The 20,079-nt window shown below is 44.1% G+C and overlaps 2 protein-coding genes across 3 annotated transcripts; one reads left to right on the top strand and one right to left on the bottom strand.

Moving 5' to 3' along the window:
- Positions 1 to 9,902: 9,902 nt before the first annotated feature.
- Positions 9,903 to 18,523, bottom strand: Znf706 (zinc finger protein 706). 2 transcript variants are annotated; one of them, XM_021183951.2, is made up of 4 exons: positions 18,491 to 18,523; positions 14,266 to 14,402; positions 12,453 to 12,560; positions 9,903 to 11,824 (listed from the first exon to the last, which is right to left on the bottom strand). In XM_021183951.2, the coding sequence occupies exons 2-3, from the start codon at positions 14,398 to 14,400 to the stop codon at positions 12,465 to 12,467; spliced, it is 231 nt and encodes a 76-aa protein (XP_021039610.1). In that variant the 5' UTR covers positions 14,401 to 14,402; positions 18,491 to 18,523; the 3' UTR covers positions 9,903 to 11,824; positions 12,453 to 12,464. The 2 variants fall into 2 exon arrangements, with proteins under 2 accessions (XP_021039610.1, XP_021039608.1); XM_021183949.2 differs by lacking the exon at positions 18,491 to 18,523 and adding an exon at positions 17,937 to 18,198.
- On the top strand, positions 16,199 to 18,613 carry LOC110310802 (translation initiation factor IF-2-like). Its single transcript, XM_021183912.1, has 2 exons — positions 16,199 to 16,207; positions 17,684 to 18,613. The coding sequence occupies exons 1-2, from the start codon at positions 16,199 to 16,201 to the stop codon at positions 18,611 to 18,613; spliced, it is 939 nt and encodes a 312-aa protein (XP_021039571.1).
- The last annotated feature ends 1,466 nt before the right edge of the window (positions 18,614 to 20,079 follow it).

The following is a 20,079-nucleotide window of genomic DNA, read 5'->3' on the forward strand; positions in this document are numbered from 1 at the left end:
TACAGCTTTTCAGGTACCTCCAGCACAGAGGCCCAAGCTTAGCCAGCAGAAGCTGCTGTGAGCAGAATGGCCACAGCTCGTAAGTCTCCCCTTCAGAAGCTGTGAGCTTGGGGGGAGAAAATTAGTGACACTTTTCACCTGAAAATCAAAACTGAAACTAATTAACCCCCCACCCACCCTCCCATCTATTACAAACCACCCAGACTCAAAAAGCATGCAGACAAGGCTGCCCCAGAAGGCTCTGAGCCTTCTCTGCAGCAGGAGCAGCAGCTGCCAGTAGCCTAGGCTAAATAACTCCTCTGCGGTCAGACCAGGCTCCAAAAATGAGATGGATTCTCAAACCTACCCACAGCAGAACGGAACCAAGGAGAACCAGTGCCGACAGCCGGAGAGGGTATCTCACTACCTGTCATGAAGCATATTATATTACTTCCATAATTAAAAATTATTCCTAACCACACCACTTAACAAACAGATACTAACAGGAAAAAAAAAAAAAAAAAAAAACCAAACTGCTTAAGAGCCAAACAGGAATCTCCCTCGGATATGAATTTAAAACACAAAACCTGACATTTTCAACACTCATACCTAGCCCACCAGACAACCTGGGCCAGCAATGAATTTTCACAGCCAGCATTCCCTGAGAGCTACGCTTTAGACGGCTGACACACCCATCCTAAAACCACTTACCATGTGTAGCTTCAGTTAAATGCTCACAAGGACTCAACAGAGGCACTGTCCTCATTTCAGGGGTCATGAGTGTGACAGGGCAGTGTGAAGGTGAGCTTCCTACTCAGGGTCAGACAGGGAACAGCAGTGATGGGCATGAGAGGAGGCACAGCTGGGAGACCCTGAGCCACTTCCTGTTTCAGGGACCCTGCAGATTTTCTCCCAGTCGTGACATCCATGCACAAGACACAGACAAATACATATGGAACCAGACATCAGTTTAGACTTTAATTATGTTTATATTTACTTTGTGCACAGGTCACAGAGGATAAGCTGTGGGATCAGTTCCATTCTCCTGTCATGTGGGTTCCTGGACATCAGGCTTGGCAGAACATGCCTTCACCACTGAACCACCCTGCCAGCAGCCCAGGCATCATATTTTGGATCTACTAGATGTAATCGAGCCCTTCCTTTCTCTAGAAAGTAGCCTGAATCACTAGGGACTAAGATTCTTAGCAGAATATCCTTATCCACCGGTAAAATGCTCACTAGCTAACCACACACCAGCACACAGCACAGTGCCCTGGGGAACCCATATAGCACCTCTCAGCAGGCCTTATAGGCTACACAGTTTCCTGGGGTTTGTTTGTCCCCCCCCCCCCCCACACACACACACAGGGTTTCTTTGTATAGACTTGGTTATCCTGGAATTTGCTCTGTAGAGCAGGCTGGCCTGGAAACCAGAGATCTACCTGCCTTCGATAGGATCAAAGGTCTGTCCCATCACACTCGGCAAACTTTCTGTTCTAAAAACCCAAACCAAAATCCTCCTCTTCCTCCTCCTCGGCCTGTGATATAGGAAAGAGATGGCTTCAGTGCCAAGAGAGGTGGGCCTCAGAGGCTGGAGTCACTTGCCAACCCAACCCAAGCTGGCTTCTGAACTGCTGGCCTCTCTACCACTTCACTTCCCCATGCAAAACCTGGCAGGTTAACCCCAGCCAAAAGACAGCCGCTGTGAAAGCCGTTATTTGTACCTTTAACCCAGTACTTTTTTCTCTAGGAGGTTTTCCAAGAAAATAACCACTGCTAATTTCTTGACTGTAAATAAAATGGACTTAGAGGTAGAAAAGGGTATCATAGGCCAGGTGTATTTCCCCTTTCCATCTACCAGTGTGTGGCTCAGATCTTCTCTTGCTAGTCATTAAAATCTAGTGTATTTTATGTATGTACAGGATTTTTATAATCAATAATGCATAAAATAATACAATTTAGATATAAATTTGTTATGAAAATGTATTAAAATATATGTTCAATAAGTTATTAATTAAATATAAGTATATAAAGCATATGTAGGAAGGCTAAAAGCATATATAGTCAAGGCTAAAACACTAAAGAATATAGGCTGAACTACTGTATATAGCATAACCATTCCATAATCATTCCTAAACATTTCAAGGCAACGTTTGAAAACAAAAACTAAGCTCACAATGCTTAAAAAAGTGAGCAGGACACAGCACAGTATATTTTAAGCTGTGAGTACTTTCTGCTAAGTGACAGACAGAAATACAACTCCTCAGAAAGAAGGCCTGGTCACTAGTTTTGGCTGTGTGCACCTACTTACTTCTCAAGCTGGAGATGAACATCTGCTGGACGTGTCACTCCTCCATGGTTTGTGTGAAGCCCTTTCCCTTGACCTTGGAGGAAGGCTGGGAGTACTGGATGCCAGTGTCAATCATGGGGACCATTTATAAGCTGCCCTGTCACTGAGAGCCTAGACAGTCTTGACCTGACTCTCCCTGTCTCACGGCTCTTCGTTACTTCCAGCTCCTTCCTACCCATCTGTAATAGGCAGTCCAAAATTCTAATCTTAGCTTGTTTGTTCTTTTGACTACATATTGCCTTCAAGATATCATGTCTCAGATTTCATCTTTATGCATATCTATGCAAATCTCAGTTCAGTCCTGATTTTAAGCTCTAGTATCATATTCCAAACTACATGCTAAGTGCTTAAGGAATGCCAGTGCCTTGTCGCGTTACCAACGCGCTGACTCCCAGGCGTACCGCGCCTTGGAATTTGACTCTAACTGCAGATGCTTTACACACAGCACTAACCCTTGTCGTATTTTTCCTATTAGTTTATAAAGATTGTGTCTGTGAGTTGCTCAAAATGCTTTAGATGGAAAATAAACAGAAAAACAAAGTCCTGTTTGTCATAGAACAGGACAGAGCGAGAGTCCCCAAAGCATGCTGTGATCCACTGGGACATTAAGTGTATGAATGTTTATCTACATATACATACGTTTACCACACATGTGCCTGGTGCCCCTGGAACTGAAGTTCAACAGTTGTGATCCGCCATGAGTGCTAGGAACCATACCCAGGTTCTCTGCAGGAGCAACAAGCACTTTTAACCGCTGAGCCATCTCTCCAGCTCTTAGTGAAGTTTGTGTTTGCTGATGGGACTTTTTAACTTCCCTGTTACATTAGCTGACCGGGATAATGGTCTTCACCTATGATATACACGTTACTACAGTACATGTGCCAGATGATGGGTCTTTCTAAACTAGGCTTGATATCCAAAAGCCTATCTAAATGTAGCCCTGAAAGACCTGGTCAGAATGTACCTTATGGTATAGACCCAACCATGTCAGTGAGCAGTAGTTATTTCAGAAGCTCATAGCTGCTCAGTTTGCTAAGAATAATGACAGTGAGTGCTTGGCCCCAAATGGGAACATTTATACCACCATGAGGCTCGGAGAGCATCAAGGAAGAGAAAGCAAAAGGTAACAATCTGGAGAAGAGCTGACACTTGCTACCTTTAGGGTAAGACACAGCCATTGTAAAGATGGCTCCACAGCAGCTGGGCTCCCCTACACTGGACCTACATAAGACTGAGCCTGTCAACAGCCAATCACAAATCAAGGAGGAGCTCCCTGGTGAACTATTGGATTCTGGGGAAGGGACAGTTATCCTCAGTTATGTATCAAATGGTGAGCCCACTAGGCTCCTTTGGACAGAGACAGTCCTGGTTAAAAACAGTGGGTAACCAAACAAAAGCCATGACTGTAGGAAAGGTGTATGTAGGAAGTGACAGGGATGGGAGATGGAGGAGAGGGTGGGTGTGACAGTACTCAGGATGTATTACATATGCAAGTGTGACACCTCGATTCTGACGGAATATCCTTCCCATTTAAAATTATAAGCAGAGAAGGATGAGGACATAGTCAGAACAGTCAGTAGAAGAACATAGAAGACACTGCTCAGAGTGAGACTCTGTGACAGCTTCCAGTGCTGTGGGCTGTGGCTTGCAAATGCCAAGTGAGCCTGTTTACTGACTCCTAAACAAGTACAAAGCCTCACTGTACTGCACTGCCCCAGCCAGCATTAGGGGACGGCAAAAACTCTAAATCCTGCCAAGCAGTATTTCACTGGAAACTAACAAAGATTGAGAATCAGGCATCAGCTTCACAGGTTGGCTGGCTATCCACAGGAAGAATGGTTTGTGTAACATGTTTTCCATAAATCTAGGCTTGCATTTCTCTTTTAAAACAGGGAAGTCATGCTTGACCACACTGAGCCTGCTAAAAACAATGGCTTCCACATGAAAAGATGCCAGGACAGACTGCTGCCATATTTTGGGCTCATGGAATACAATTTTCTTTTCTTTTTCCTTTTTTTTTTTTGGTTTTTCGAGACAGGGTTTCTCTGTGTAGCCCTTGGCTGACCTGGAACTCACTCTGTAGACCAGGCTAGCCTCGAACTCAGAAATCTGCCTGCCTCTGCCTCCCGAGTGCTGGGATTAAAGGCGTGTGCCACCAACGCCCGGCGAATACAATTTTCTTAAACCCTAAATGAATTTGCATTTATCCCACTTAAACAGGTACTTATTGGTTTTACTTCAGTGTTTCAATCTTCTGACCTAAAATTTACCTCCATACTTTGTGTAAACTGACCATTGAAGAGCAGACTGGAAGGAACTGCTTAGAACACTTAAAAAGTAACTTATAAAAACCAATGAGAAGTACTTCTTACAGTTTAGGGGATGCTACATGGTTGCATACTCATTCAAGACACCAGAAATAAGACCACTTCTGAAAGAACCTTACACAAAATGACAAGAGATCAGTTTACCTCTAGGCTATGCAGCCCATGAGCAATCCCACCAGCCTGGATAGGCCTAACAAGTCTCACTAAATGGCAGGAAGGCAGTGCAGACTAAAGGAGTAATTAGTTGTTCCAAGAACGCAAACTAGCTCACCTTGACAAGAACAAGTGTCACAAAGAGCTGATGTCCACACTGGGGCTGGACGGAGGAGTGCCTGTCACAAGACAGGACAGGCTGGAGCTATGTTCTAGGATAATGTCTCCTTACAAGCAAAACATGCTCAGAGAAGACAAGAAGTAAAACTAGGTGTGAACGTCAATGTTTATAGCAAAAATCCTTTAAGGCCAAACCGAAGCTGACTCTCCAGCCTTTAACACTTTCTCTAAGTCACAACACAGCTGTATGCTTTTTCTGGCTAGCTTCTTGCCATTACCGCTTTCCTGGGCTGACAGTGGCTAAAACTTACACGAAATCCTCTAAGCTGTAAAGCCTCAAGCAACAGTACGCATGAATACGCACGAAGGGCACGTGGGAACCAGCAGAAACACGCTCTCATCACGGCTCCCCTTAAAAGCGTGTGTGTCTTTGTGTGTAACATGGCATGCTGTCCTTTTGGATGGAGGCCAGAAGACAACTTTAGGTAGTTGGTCTTTTTCCTTCCACAGTGGGTTCCCAGGACCATACCCAGGTCACCAGGCTTACACAAGTGCGTCTGTCTACCCACTGAGCCATTTCACTGCCCCACCATTCACTTTCACAATGGGACAAGGAGACCAGAGGCAGGATCACCCAGCCCCATTCTTGTCACTGCGCCAAGGCTTACCTCTGGCCTGCTGTCTTGTTCCCCATGCATTGGTATGTGTTCCTCTCCCTAACCTGGACTTTCTTTACAGTGCTGAACTTGGAGAACGTGGAGAGCTTTAAGGAACATTTCCACCAGACGAGCCTGCCAGCAGGTGGTAGAAAATAATACAATCCCAAGGTGCAAACCAGAAGAGGGCAGGGCACGTGTGACCACACATCAGGTACCAGCTTCAGCAGCGGGGCAGCAGGAAGCCTGGGAGCACTGAGCCGTAGCAGCTACGTGTGCTCACACGTTTCCTTTACCTGTTGAGGTCTGACATAGGTATCAGTTTCTCCACCTTCAAAGGTGACTAAAGACTAGCTCAGAAGCCAATAGGCCACTCTTCAATGCAATGCCAATTTTGTAACTGTGAGAATCTCTCTCTCTCTCTCTTTCACACACACACACACTTTAATAAAAAGCAGACCAGAAAAAGGTCAAGGAATATACTAAGTTTACACTCCAGTCATGTGGCAGGTAAAACTTGGCACACACCTGTAATCTGAATACTTTGGCTGAGGCAAAAAGTTTGCACTGCAGGCCAGTGGGGCTCTATAGTGATGTCTAAAAACTGGGAGTCCATGAAAGATCTTCAAGCAAGTATGCAGCCACAGCCCGCACTTCAGCAGGTTATGGATTACAGCCTTTGTTATCCATGCTTCCTGTTCTTTCCAGAGTGCTGTGCACAGCACACCAAGCACACTTACAAGATCCAACAGGAAATGGCAATGGATAAGTTGTACCTGGGTAACAATTAAAATACAATGTTCCACGGTTCACCAGACACCAAAGGACTAAACCACATTTAAACAACTTAGCACTCAGAAAGTATTCAAAGGCACCCCAACACCACTGGTCCAGGAAGCCTGGCCTGCAGCCTTGGTTCTCCCTCACCCCCTAATAAAAGCCACCGAGCATCTCATCATCTGCTTCCCAGCAGGAGCTGTCAATTTAATGAGAATTCTAAACGTGGAAACAAAGCATGCATGAATTAAACAGGCCAAGTTCAACAAGAGAAAACTTACAACCAACCACACACAACTACACTTAGGCCACATTAAGGAAACAAAGACAACTCACTTGCTATGTTATAAACAGCATACAAATTCTCAAGTTTGTGTTACTCTACAGAATATGTACATGTGTGCACAAGTGTCAGACCAGTGGGTGGCTTTTATAGTTTTTAAAATTCAGTTTTTCTATACTCTCCAAAACCTATATATACTGAAATATTTTTCAAATGTATTACTTTTTAATCTAGTAGATGACAAACACCATGTGCAGACTCAACACATCTGGATCTCTTGGTACAGACCAGAACAGCAAGGTCTCTGGATACTAGCAGCATCACTGTACCAAAGCAGAGCAAAATACTTTTGTTTGTCTTTGAGACAGAGTTTCTGTGTAGTCTTGGCCATTCTAGAAATTGCTCTGTGGTCTACCTGCCTCTGCCTCTTGAATACTGGCATTAAAGGCACACCACTGCCTAGAAAATTCTTAATCTATATTCATAACTATCTTAAAAAATAAAGTTAAATTATAAACAGGTTAGCCTGTAACAGGCAAGGGTCAAACCGTATATATAAAGTGATTTCTTTCAAAGAGTATTTCACCCTAACAGAATCTTCCTACCTCAGCTCCATTATATCCCACTGTCAAATAACATCACAGTATATAGACTGCACAACCTGATCTCACTCTCACCATGGACAAGCCTAGAATGACCACCCCACACACTCATGCTCCTGCTCACCCGGCCACCCCACCCTGCTGGGCCTCCACTATCCTCCTGTTCCTCTCTCCACAACACTAGACAACTCCCATCACTCCCATCCCTCTAGGCATGACTGACCTCAGCCCTCTGCCCACAGAGGCTACTCACAATACAGTAAGCACTTAATATCTACCCTAAGATCATGCAATACATGTATTTTCTCTAGAAGGTATCATAATATAATCTTGTTTAGAGCAGAGGCTTTTTAAGTTTTCCCAGACAGGGTTTCTCTATGTAGCCCTGGCTGTCCTGGAACTCACTCTGTAGACCAGGCTGGCCTGGAACTCAGAAATCCGCCTGCCTCTGCCTCCCAAGTGCTGGGAATAAAGGCGCGCACCACCACTGCCCGGCTTTGGACACTTCTTTACACAATGTTGCTTTGCTTTCATGTTAATGCTTTAGAACCAACACAAGAATCTCACAGTACCATTCACAAGTACAGCAGCAATTTCAATTTGGCCTGGCCTAGCATGTGTAGGCCCTGGCTGGGCTCAGTCTCCCCTCAGCTCAGGGTGTGGTGGGGGCACATCGGGCATACAAAGAAAACTCGGCCAGAGAACCTGTCCCACAAATGTGGACAGTGAGGTTCTTCCTTCCTCCCAAAAAATGTGCAAGTAAAGACATTTAAAAAAATGCTAAAAGAAAAAATGTTTTCCTGCCGGGCGTGGTGGCGCACGCCTTTAATCCCAGCACTCGGGAGGCAGAGGCAGGCGGATTTCTGAGTTCGAGGCCACCCTGGTCTACAAAGTGAGCTCCAGGACAGCCAGAGCTATAAAGAGAAACCCTGTCTCGAAAAACAAAACAAACAAACAAAAAAAATGTTTTCCCCCAAACAAACTCAACATACATATCTAGATTTCTAATTATTCCCCAAAAAAAGAACCATTGGAGAAATGCTAGTTCTAGGAATTTTTTCTAAAGCCTGGTAGTCTTACAAACTAGAAAATTCTGAAAAACTAAAACAAGGAGTATCTGACAATGGAGCCAGTCTGAAAGCTGATTTCAACAGGACAGATAGCAGTACAATCTAGCAGTACTGGACTCAGAGCCCATATGGACTCAGATAAGTGAACGAGCAGCCTCCATAGACCTCCAAGTTAACACAGACCGAATTCTCAGCAGCCAGAACTCAGCAAGAGGCAGAGACAGAGCAAGGTCCTTATGGTCCATACAACAGAAGCCATTAGAAATCCCGATGCAGAGCGAGGTTGGTGCAGGCCTGTAATCCAAGCAGGTGGAAGCAGGAAGATCAGAGAACAGGCTGGGCTATATGAGACAGTGTCTCAAAAACAAAACCACAAATAATTATGGAAGAGTTGCAAATACAAAAATATTTTAAAGAATGACTGTAACATCAACACTGAAGACCACACCCATACAAACATAAATAGCATGTGACTTAAGTCTATCTCTGTAGGAAACATTTCAAACTTGGGTCTATTCTATACACAAGAAATGAAGGTGAAAAGTGGTTGCAAAAATAAAACTCAGCTAATGAAAAGAAGACTTAGAAGTGTTTCACTTATTGTTTTTATAAAGCGCTCACACTGACTGTAACTGGCAATCTCATTAATAAAGCATGTATTGTGAATCAAACATACAGATGCTTTATTATGCACTGGGAACTCGCACTACTTCTAAAGGTTTCACAGTAAACTTAGGCTAGCCTAAGGAATTCACTATGTACAGTGACATTACATATAGCCCTGCCTTTTGGTTCACCACCGCTGTACACACTAAACAAAAATCCCAAATTAAAAAACTGTACAAATGAATTCATTCAGTCTTGGTTATTAACTAAGTATGGCATCTTAGTTAGTTTAGAAAATGCTTGATCACTATATTATAGAAAAAGTGATATTATATCCATCACTAACGCAAGCAGAGTGCTACATGTGCAAATAATGAAAAACAAAGGTTGGGGCTTTGTGGGGGTAACCAGTAGTTTTAGCTGTTATCTTATGCCATGTCTCAAGTTGAAATTACTCTACAATACCTTTGAAATATTTGTAATATAAATCCCAAAGTCACAGGGCGCATGACTAGTGGCACATGACTTTAATACCACTACTCAGGGAGTAGAGGAAGGAGATCTGAGTTCCAGGACTACAGCTACACAGAGAAACCCTATCTCAAAAACAACCAAGCCAAACCCTATACCACCACCACCACCACCACACCAAAACGCCCCAGGTCTTGCCTCAAGTGTTGATGTCCTAAGGGGTTAACCACCCTGTCTGGCAACTGGCCTAAGTATTTTGTTGTTCTTGTTGGTAACGTCAATTTTTTCCTTCTAGTACGCTGTACATTACACACAGCAAGATTTCAGAATGACAAACACTTTGTTTACTCTTAGGCAGTATCTTATAGTCAGATATAGGGAAACCAACGGCCAATAAAAGAACTACAAGACTTTACATGTCAGACTTTGGATTATCAAACTATCACAGGGGGAAGAGGGGGGAGAGGCAATGTAAAAACCTCTTAAAAGGTACAAGAAATTAGACTAGTTTCGTTTTCTTTAACATCTTCTTTAATAAGACATTACAGCACACGTGAGGGCTCAAGTGTGTCAGCTAAACATGGGGATGAGAATGGAAACAAGTTTAACGTGAACCCCATTCCTTTTGACAACTAACATACAGAGTACAAACAAATCAGTCCCCTCCTGCTATTTTATATCACCTTTGAAGACAGCAAACAGTTTTTAAACAAACTCGTCTGTTAGGAGACTCTGCAAACTAAATTACACAGATGTTCGAGTTGTCATTTCCTCCTTACAGCAGGTTTAACTGCAGCACAGGGTAGGACCGTGCTGGTAATCCCCACGCTCAGAGTGAAGAGCCATCACCCACTCCCCATCACTGAGATACAGAGTGAAATACCGTGTCTTCAGCTGCTCAGAAAACAGTTAAATACAAGACTGAAAATGTTCTATTCTGAATTACAACAGTGAAACAAACAAAAAGATTTAAACCAAAAATTGCAATCAGGCTCTGAATAACCAGTTTGTCACTAAAAGAAACCGTACATCTGCATAAAGCACTTTCAGAAGCTCTAAAATTGCCATTTAACTAGAATGTAAGATCCACAAGAAAACGGGTAAAACTCTAACTCTAGTCAGCAACATTGTAGCAAACAGTGGATTCCAAGTGTGAGAGGCAGGGAATTAAATAGAGGGACTGTACTTCTGGGAGGGAGGCTGGGGACAGGGCTGCTGTGCAGACTACAAGCACTAGACTGGCCCTTGAGTCACCTTCCTTCAAACACAGCCGCATGAGCCAGGTGGTCAGCATATCCTAAGCTGTCCACTAACTGCCCAGGCTACATCACGAGGGATCCGTTTGTTATCCACAGGTCAGGGCCACAGCTCTAAGCAGCTGTCAGTACGGAATGTTCTTCCCATTACGTCACTGTCTAAACTTAAGCTGAGTTCCGGCAGCCTTGCTTGTAACCTACACCAGCAGAACTAGTTAGTGTTCCTTCACCGGCAGACTTTACCTTACCCTACAATGTTCTGCTCGTTCAGGTGGAAGTCAGACTAGACAGCCTTTGATTTCAGGAGCCAGCACTAAGGCTCTAAAATTAGAGTTTTATTTGAAAGACAAAGAATGTTCTGCGAATTAATCTGAAACAAATCATTCTATTCTTCTTGTTAAATGTAAAAATTCACTCATAAAATTAGCTAGATAACTTTCAAAATCTTTCAAAAATTATAGTTCAATTTCAATGGAAGAATTTGAACAATTTGCAAAGACACAGGCCTTTATAGGTCACACTTGTTCCTTCACACATTGTCCAGAAGGGCTCACTGGCAACTCTACCAATTGTATGAACTGAATCTATCATCTAAATGACTCCCAGATGGACACACAGGAAATGATCCGAAGTGGGGAATGGTGTGTAGCTGTGAATACACGGAAGCAGATCAGCCATTCTTTAACCCGCATCAGCTGCCAATAGAATCAAGTGCACAATTTAATGAATGAGGCTGCTCTAGTTTAACAAACCTGCCACTGAGCTGAGAAAGCGAGAGAATTGCTCTTGCAACACTAGCTGATCAATTCATTTTTATAAGGCAAATAATAAGGAAAGTTAGAACAGAATTTCTAGAACCATTTATCCTGCGGTGTTGTAAAATCAAAGCACTACTTTATTAAATGAGTTATTTTACACAATATGAACATCAATATAATTACAATTGTAAAAAAATTTTATAACAAGAATGGACTGATTTTTCAGATTTCCACATCAGAGTCAACTGTACATTTACACAGAATTGTCTTTGCATGAAGCCCAAAGGGAACAGCATAAAAATGAGTGTTTCTGTAGCCCCTTTATTGTTTGCTGATCAACAGTTTGTTTAAAAAAGCAGCTGCAGGTTTGTTACCTAAGGTCTGAGACAGTAGAGTCAAAGGTGTCATGAATTCACCTGTAAGACATAAGAAAAAGCTTCAGTACCTGTGACGACTGACAAGCATCTCAAATACCTAAATGTCTCTGCTGGAAGGAAGGAAGGAAGGAACTCTCAAACACACATGCATATGTACTACACTACTTAGGAGGGCAAGAAATCCATCTATACATGAAATTAAAAATAACTTGAAAGGAGTTTCTATTGAGCATGCCTGTATTTTGCTCTATATTTTAATACAGAAAAGCTCTGCCTAGAACTGTAAATAGGAACGTTAAGAACACAGACAGTCACCAAGTTGCTCTGACTTTCAGGGAGAAGAGAAATGATGGTTTTCTTACAGCTGACAAGTCTCTCATGCTCTGCTCAGAGCTGCCCAGCATTCACTCACCCCCTCCCCACTATTTTTGGCTATAGTTGCAAAAAACCTGAATGTTTCAAAGGCATTAAAAAAAAAGGGCCATTGCCAATTGTAAAGTATTCTAGTACATACAACCCACGACACTATTATTTAACTTTAGTACAAAAGTAAGACATGAAAAATAAGTCTTTGCTAGAGGCAGAAATCCATTCAATAGCTGAGGAGATACAGTTTTGCTCCTATATTCAAAACTAAGAACAAAAACCCAATAGAAAGACCAATTACCTGTAAACAACTTTATGCCTGAACATCAGCCAATTCTGGAGGAAGTGGAGTCTTAGGGTGCTTGCTCTCAAAGTGCTGCTTGAAGGTCTTGGGATCTGGCATTTGTGTCTAGTTTAGAAAGTGTGCAAAAGAAAAGAAGCAGACTTTATGTAGGAGAACAATACATGTAGCCTGTAAAAAAGAAAAACTTTGAACTTGCTTATGCTAGACTATTACTGCAAAATGCTTTTAAATTTCTACTTGTGACTGGTAAATGAAAAAGTATCTTACAAAAAGGAAATTAGTTCCTAACACTTCACATATGAAGAGGAACACCACATAAAATCAAGTATTTTATGTCATTAATGGCACACAGAATGCAATTTACTCATTAAGCATGTTCTATGAATTCTCACAGAACCTTGCTTCTATCGTGCTCATTTTACCTGCCAGCAACACTGAAGCCCAGAGCTTACTCTGCCTGAGAGCTATGTTCCAACTCAGTTCTAGGTTCTCCTAGCTGCATGTGACACAGAATACAACAGCGACTCCCCTCAGGGACTGGGGAGACGATCCAGCAGGTATACGAGGATCTGGATGTGGATTCTCAGCATCCACATACAAGCCGGGCATGGGCACACATTTCACGACCCTAGAGCTACTGGAACAGAAACAGGGATCCTCACAGCTTGTGGGCCAGCCAGCCAGCCTAGCCAACTGGTGAGCCGTGGGTTCAGGGTTAGGGTTACAGATGACACCTGATATCTGCAAGTGTATACACACAGACACACACTAATTCATGTACATACACACAGACTCACACCTGACAAAATATACCTTTAAAGGTCAGGGAAAGTATTAACTAACCTAATGAAATTTAATTTCACCTTTCCTCTGTTAAAAAAAAAAATCAGAAGCCATTCAATTTCATCATCACCATTACCAAGGCTAGAGATCGCCTCTCTTAGGCGAACCTTCATGTAGTTAGGAATTCCTATTTCATTTGTGAAGATTTCAACAAATGATCACCTTCAGTCTAGCAATCATGTCAAATCATGATCCCTTTCCATCCATACCAACAATCTTTATTCAAGTACAGGGCTTAAAAAGACTATCTATACACCAGACCAACCCTGTTTTTTCCTCTAGCTCTTCCCTAACCTCAAGGGTGGTGAACTCACACAGAGGCTAGCCTTTAAAGCTAGACTGCCTAGACCCAGGTCCTAGCTCTTACTTGCTGAATCGCCTACACATCTTATGCTTGTCACTTGTAAGATGAACATCTGCACATCGAGAAGGAAGCAGCACAACTCACTGGTTGCTGTGTGGATTAAACATGTGACTACAGGTAACACACCTGCCTCGATCCTCACACACGGCAAACACTCCAACAACTCTTTAAACTTGTTAATTCTACTAAGAGCCTTCAATGTGAATATATGTGGTATCATATATGCCCACACTGCATCTGCTGGAGATGGGAGTTAAAAAACTATTATACAGGCACTGTTACTTTTGGCAGCCCGGTACAAGGTTTAGCCTTAGCCACACTAAGAATGCATCCAAAGTGAATTGATTATAAACTCCACAAGGACACTTTTATTCTACAAAGGGCTGTTTTACCTACATTTACCCAGCAAGCACTTAAGAGAAATGTGCATGGCCAAGGAAAAATGTTTCTTGAATGGATGACTGTAGATAATATCCTAGGAAAAAGCCATTCTCACATCTACTAATTCAAATAAGGCATCCATTTTGTTGTAGGGAAACTTTAACCTATCCATTTTACAGGGTAAGAACTAACTACAGGAAAGCACCATCTTGGGCTCCTTACCCTACAGACGGTGCAGGTATATATTAAGGCAGCTTTGGCAGCAGCCTTTTGGTCATGTCCTTGTTTCTTCTTTTGTCCAGCCTGCTTTTTGGCATTTTTCTGCTGAGACTGAATCTTCTGCTGTCCACGAGCCATATCTAAAAACAGAAGATTAGGCACCAGAGTGACTTCTTCATTCCACTACAGAGCAATTTAAGCATAGTAATATTCTCAGAGTTGACTACTTAAATTTCAGACATGGTCAGGAAGTGGCGGGAATGGATTCTCAAATTCACATACAATGGCGCTAGGTGACAAATGAGTATATCCCTCACAATGCATGCTCAACAGCATCAAATGTATGTACCTCAATGTATAAAAGGATGTTTACAGAACCTGTTCTAAAACCAGACAGTTCAAATATCATTGGTAAAAACAGATAGCACACAGAGGAACGCCAGGCAGCTTTAAAAAAAAAAAAAAAAAAAAAAAAGGCATTTCTAGCCAGGCGTGGTGGCACGAGTCTTTAACCCCAAGACTGAGCAGACAGAGGCAGACAGATCTCTGAGTGTCTGAGGTTAGCCCATTCTACATATAGTTCCAGATCAGCCAGAGCTACAAAAAGACACCCAGTCTCAAAAACAAACAGAATAAATTATTTCTATAAAGTTTGTATCTCTATGTCAAGGAAAGAAGCCATACTGTATAAAGTTCAAAACAGGCAAATCCACAGCTAAGGAGGTCACTTTGCTATTTATGGAGTGATGAACGGGAAGCGGTGACAGAAGCAGCATTCCGAGGGTGCTGACAATATTCTTTATCTTAAACCAGGTAATGATTATAAAGGCGTTGTTTAATAATAATAAAGATCAACACACAGCCTGAGCAGTTGGGAAGGAAGCAGAGGGAGGAAGACCACATGGCTTGGCCAACCTGGTCCACAGAGCAAGACGGACATCTCACCCAACAGTACATAGACTTACTGCATATGTACACATAGTTATGGTTTTACTTCCTTCACTTTACATGTAACCTTCAAAAGTTTGATACTCCAAAGTTTAGTCTTCCTTTGTCATTTGATTACAAAGGTAGTTTCTCCCTGCTAGCATCCACTACTGTGACTTACAATTTGCACAACATTTTAAAATAAGTGCTGTCATCTAATCCTGGAAAAAAGAGATGTAGGGACACAGCAACTCCTTTTAGTACTGAAGTTTCATTAAACTATTGTACTATCCAAAGTTTTCCTTAAGAGTTCTTTCCTGGGCTGGTGAGATGGCTCAGTGGGTAAGAGCACCCGACTGCTCTTCCGAAGGTCCAGAGTTCAAATCCCAGCAACCACATGGTGGCTCACAACCATCCGTAACGAGATCTGGCTCCCTCTTCTGGAGTGTCTGAAGACAGCTACAGTGTACTTACTTACATATAATAAATAAATCTTTAAAAAAAAAAAAAAAGAGTTCTTTCCTGCACAGAAACACAAACGCCTACACTTATTTGTGTGCACGCAGATACAAAGGCTCCACAGAGCATTTGTGAGTCTGTTCTTCTACAGCTTGTGTTCTGGGGAAAGCTAACTCAGACCCTCAGGCTCGACAGAAAGGGCCTTCACCAGCTGAGCCACCTCACTGGCCCAGCGGCACACACTGTAAAGACAAATTAGAACCCTGGTGTGAGGGTACCTTTTACAAAGCTGAAAGGTTCTTTCTTTTCTTCACTAATGGTCTGGAGTAAACAAAAATGAGTTAAAACAATTGTCACTTAAAAGAATTATTTTCCTGTTAAAACCAGACTTCTAGTTAGACAGCACAAATTAAACCTGTTCACCCAGCATCTACCAGACTAGTGCTTTGAAGCACATTAAAATGAGGTCCAATGCCACTTTGACTAACACTGTAATTACATTTTAAACTTTGAAATCACTAAAAGACATGAATGTACAAGGGACCGTACTATGAAGAGGGTTGGCCTTTTCTGACTGCAATCCTCTTTAGCTACTGGATATAAAGTCAAAAGTGTTTCAGTGACAATCAAGCTCTCCCCGTCATCCCCCACCACAATGGAAACTAAACAAACACACATGTACTGGACACATTCCCACTAGTATTACTTAGTAAACTGGAAGTCCATCCAGTCTTTCACCAACCTTGAGAATGTTTAATATGCCAGCCTAATATAAGAACTCGATTCCCACCCAAGGCAAATATAAACTGTCATAAAAATTATATTTCATTTTTGCGTTTTTAAACCAATGCCGTATCAATTCTAAGTTTCAATCGTATATTTGGGGGTTGTCTCACTACATATCTCTGGCTGTCCTGGAACTCACAGAGATCTGCCTGCCTCTGCCTCCTAAGGGCTGGGATTTTAAGGCCTGTGTCACTTCACCATGTTCCAATGGCATACTTAAAAGTGTATTTTGATGGTGGGTCTTCAATACATGAACACCAATGCTTTGAAAACATTCCTTTAAAAAAATTAATATATGTGGGTACACTGTCGCTGTCTTCAGACACACCAGAAGAGGGCATCAGATCCCATTACAGATGGTTGTGAGTCACCATGTGGTTGCTGGGAATGGAACTCAGGACCTCTGGAAGAGAAGACAGTGCTCTTAACCACTGAGCCATCTCTCCAGTCCTGAAAACACTCTTAATGTCCCCCTGTCTTAGTATCAGATCTTTACTAGATCATTGTGATTGTCTAAAACATCTTAACTCTTCCATAAAGCATGGCTTATGTATATGAAGACATTACTTGGTGAACAGACCTTAAGGATTTTATGCTTGTTTTTTTAAGTTAGAGAACCTCACCATCAGTAATTCCAGAACTTTCCTTGCCATCTAGAAATTAAAGCAGCTACTTTGATAACCTTTTCATGAAGTGTGCTGTAAAAACAATGCCATCAGATAAGCAAAAACTATTTTTTAACTTTCGCATTTAGGGCTTCTCCTAAAACACAACAGAACACCCACTTAACCCATTTTCTTCACCTCCACCAACGGTTACAAAAAGGCAAACGCTTCAATAAACACAAAATGTAACACTAGGCAAAGGAGATCTGTTCTAACAGGCTAGCTAAGTGGGGCAGGCCCCAAACTTCTGACAGCACAGAGGCAGAGATTTCCTTTCTGAAAGCAGAAGTGCAAACGATCCAACCACCTGCTTTCGGACAGCTCAACTTACAATTTGCTCTGGACCAGCCCATCGAGTTTTTGACAAAATCTTACGTATAAACCGCTCCCTGATTAAGTGGGACAAACTGAAAGGCAATAAATCGTTTGCAAACAGTTACCAGCTGATTTAAAAAAAAAAAAAAAGTTTTAGCTTTCCCAGGAGGCTGCAAATGAGCTACGAACCAGGAAGAGTTCTTGGAATACCAGGACTCTTGAGAAGGAGGCCCTAAGGGGCCGCTTAAAGCGAAACAACTTACTCTGAGGCCGGGGAGCCAGGAAATGGGCTCACACTCTGCAACCGGCCAGAGCAGGGGGCCCAGGCCGGCTCCGCGGCCCGATCCCAGCTCTCAACAGCCATTCGTGGGCAGACTCAACCCCAGGGCTGCAGCCCGGCCCGCCCGAGGCCTCGGCGGCCCTCAGCCCCGCGCCCGCTCCGCCGGGAGTCCGACGCCCGCCCCGGCCTCCCGCCGCCGCGTGCCTCCCGCCTCGGCTCCCGCGTCCTGCGGCGCCGCTCACCCGGGCCGGGCCGGTCTGGCGTCCGAGAGACCGCGCAGCGCGAGAAGAGCTGGGCAGGACGAGTAGGGAAGGAAGGGTCGAGCCCCGCACCGCTTGGGGCCTCCGCCACCCGCAGAGGAAGGACCGAGCAGAGCCGGGAGCACAACAGCCCGCGCCTCGCACACCCGCCGCAGCGCGCGCCCGCCGCGCCTGAGCCCGAGGCAGGCCCGTCGCTCGTGCCCGCGCACGCCGCGCCGCACTCCCAGTCGCCTCAGCGCCGCCTGCCCGCCCGCGCGGTCCCGCCCCTCACCTTCCTGCGGCGGCTTTGCCCCGCCCCTCTAGCATGCCCGCGTCCTTCCGGTCTGCAGGCCAATGGCAGCTCTCCCCTGTTACATAAGCGCGCGGGGGCGGGGCCTAGGACGGGAACTGCGGGGCCCTCGCCCGCCCCTCTGCTTCCCGCCCGCTCTCTCGGTGCCGCCTCAGCGCGTCCCCCTGCCCTTGCGGTGTGTGACCTCCGGTCTGCGGGCGGCTGTCGGCCGAGTGGCTCAGCAGTCACTCCTTCGTGTCTCACTCACCCGGCCTGGCCTTCGCCCCGCCGCCCTCGTTCTTCCCTGGCCAGCCGGGAGCCCTGTAAGGCGCTAGCCGGAGCGGCGGGGGAGTCGCGCCCGGGGCCCCGCGTGGCCGCCGCTCGGCCATGACCCCCTGCCAGACTCGCTGCCATTGTTCCCTCACTGGTTCCGTGCTCAGGATATTTTGACCTACCAGGGACTTTCACATAGATTGGAGAGGAGCCTGAAGGCTAAATCCTACCGTGCCCGCTTGGCCTGTGCAGGCTGGCTATTGGATTGCTAATACTTGAGGAAAGAATAAAAGGTTGCTTCCAGCCTCCACTTGATTTAGACCACGCTGTGAACTTCAGATACCTTATTAAGAGTGATTGCAATGCTAACATCTCGTGGTGGTTAGAAATGGCCTTGTAAATCTCTGCATTTGTTGCCCTGTACCTGCAGCAAGCTGCTCCCCATTAGATCTAATTAGGTTATAGGTATACTGCTTTTGTGGCCTTAAAAAAATCACTGGTTCAGACTGCCCTAGAACTGACCCTTTCACCTCCACAGTAACTACATGACCAAGTGTCGCCAGGCCCAGTCAGAATCTCAAACTTGCCTGCCAGTAGCCAGAGAATTAGTTGACTATGAGGATAGTCTACTTTACTTGAACTATGATAACCTTGTCACAATATTGTTTAAAATAGCCAGAAAGGTGCAACACAGCTGGGCTATGATTGAAGTGGGCACATCTTTGATTCATTTCACTTTATGCTCACAAGCCTTTATTAAAATATAGTTACCTGTTTTAAGTTTTGTTACTGTTGCTGATGGTAATCTGTAACCTCATTTTTATTACTGTATAGCCAGTGACCAACAAAGTGCTGAAAAAAGCAGATGTTGAATAGAATGTGTCTAAAGAGGTTTGGAACAAACATGTCAAGAAGCTCTAACATAGTTATTAATGGTGGCCACATTTACTGTTGTGTTAATCTGCCTTTTGGGTTGAGTCTTGGAGGATCTAGACTTGGAAAATACAAAGAGCTGTTTGTCTAGTCATGAATGACAATAGACCCTGGAACTAGACCTTGAAATCTGCAGGGGTGGGGTGGGGTCTGAAGTCTTGTGAAGTAGGATTGGTTTGTGCTTTTTGTCCGGTGGCCTGGGGAAATACTCAAACGCTAGTATTCCTTGAGTTTTTATTCGTATCTCCTGCAGGAACCTGACTAAAGCTGTAGGTAGAGTTAGTTCTCTCTTTCAGGACAGGACTTTGTTAACCGGGGTCAGTGGGGAGTCACTAGGTGTTTAGTGGTAGCTCTGCCTTCTTTCTGGCTGTGGCCAATAGCACCCCATTTTCACTTGAGGCAAGTAAAAGTCTTTGAGGATACTTACAGATGTTCCCTGGGGAATCCGAGTTCACAGCAGTAAACTCCACAGTGTCTTCCTGCTATGCCTCTTACCCGCACACCTTCTGCTGGAGCTTTTTTCATTTTTTTAAGACTGCCACCCAGGCCGGGTGTGGTGGCACACACCTTTAATCCCAGCACTTGGGAGGCAGAGGCAGGCGGATTTCTGAGTTCGAAGACAGCCTGGTCTACAGAGTGAGTTCCAGGACT

The sequence above is a fragment of the Mus caroli genome, chromosome 15 (genome assembly GCF_900094665.2).
Source record: "Mus caroli chromosome 15, CAROLI_EIJ_v1.1, whole genome shotgun sequence".
NCBI classification, from domain to species: Eukaryota; Metazoa; Chordata; class Mammalia; order Rodentia; family Muridae; genus Mus; species Mus caroli.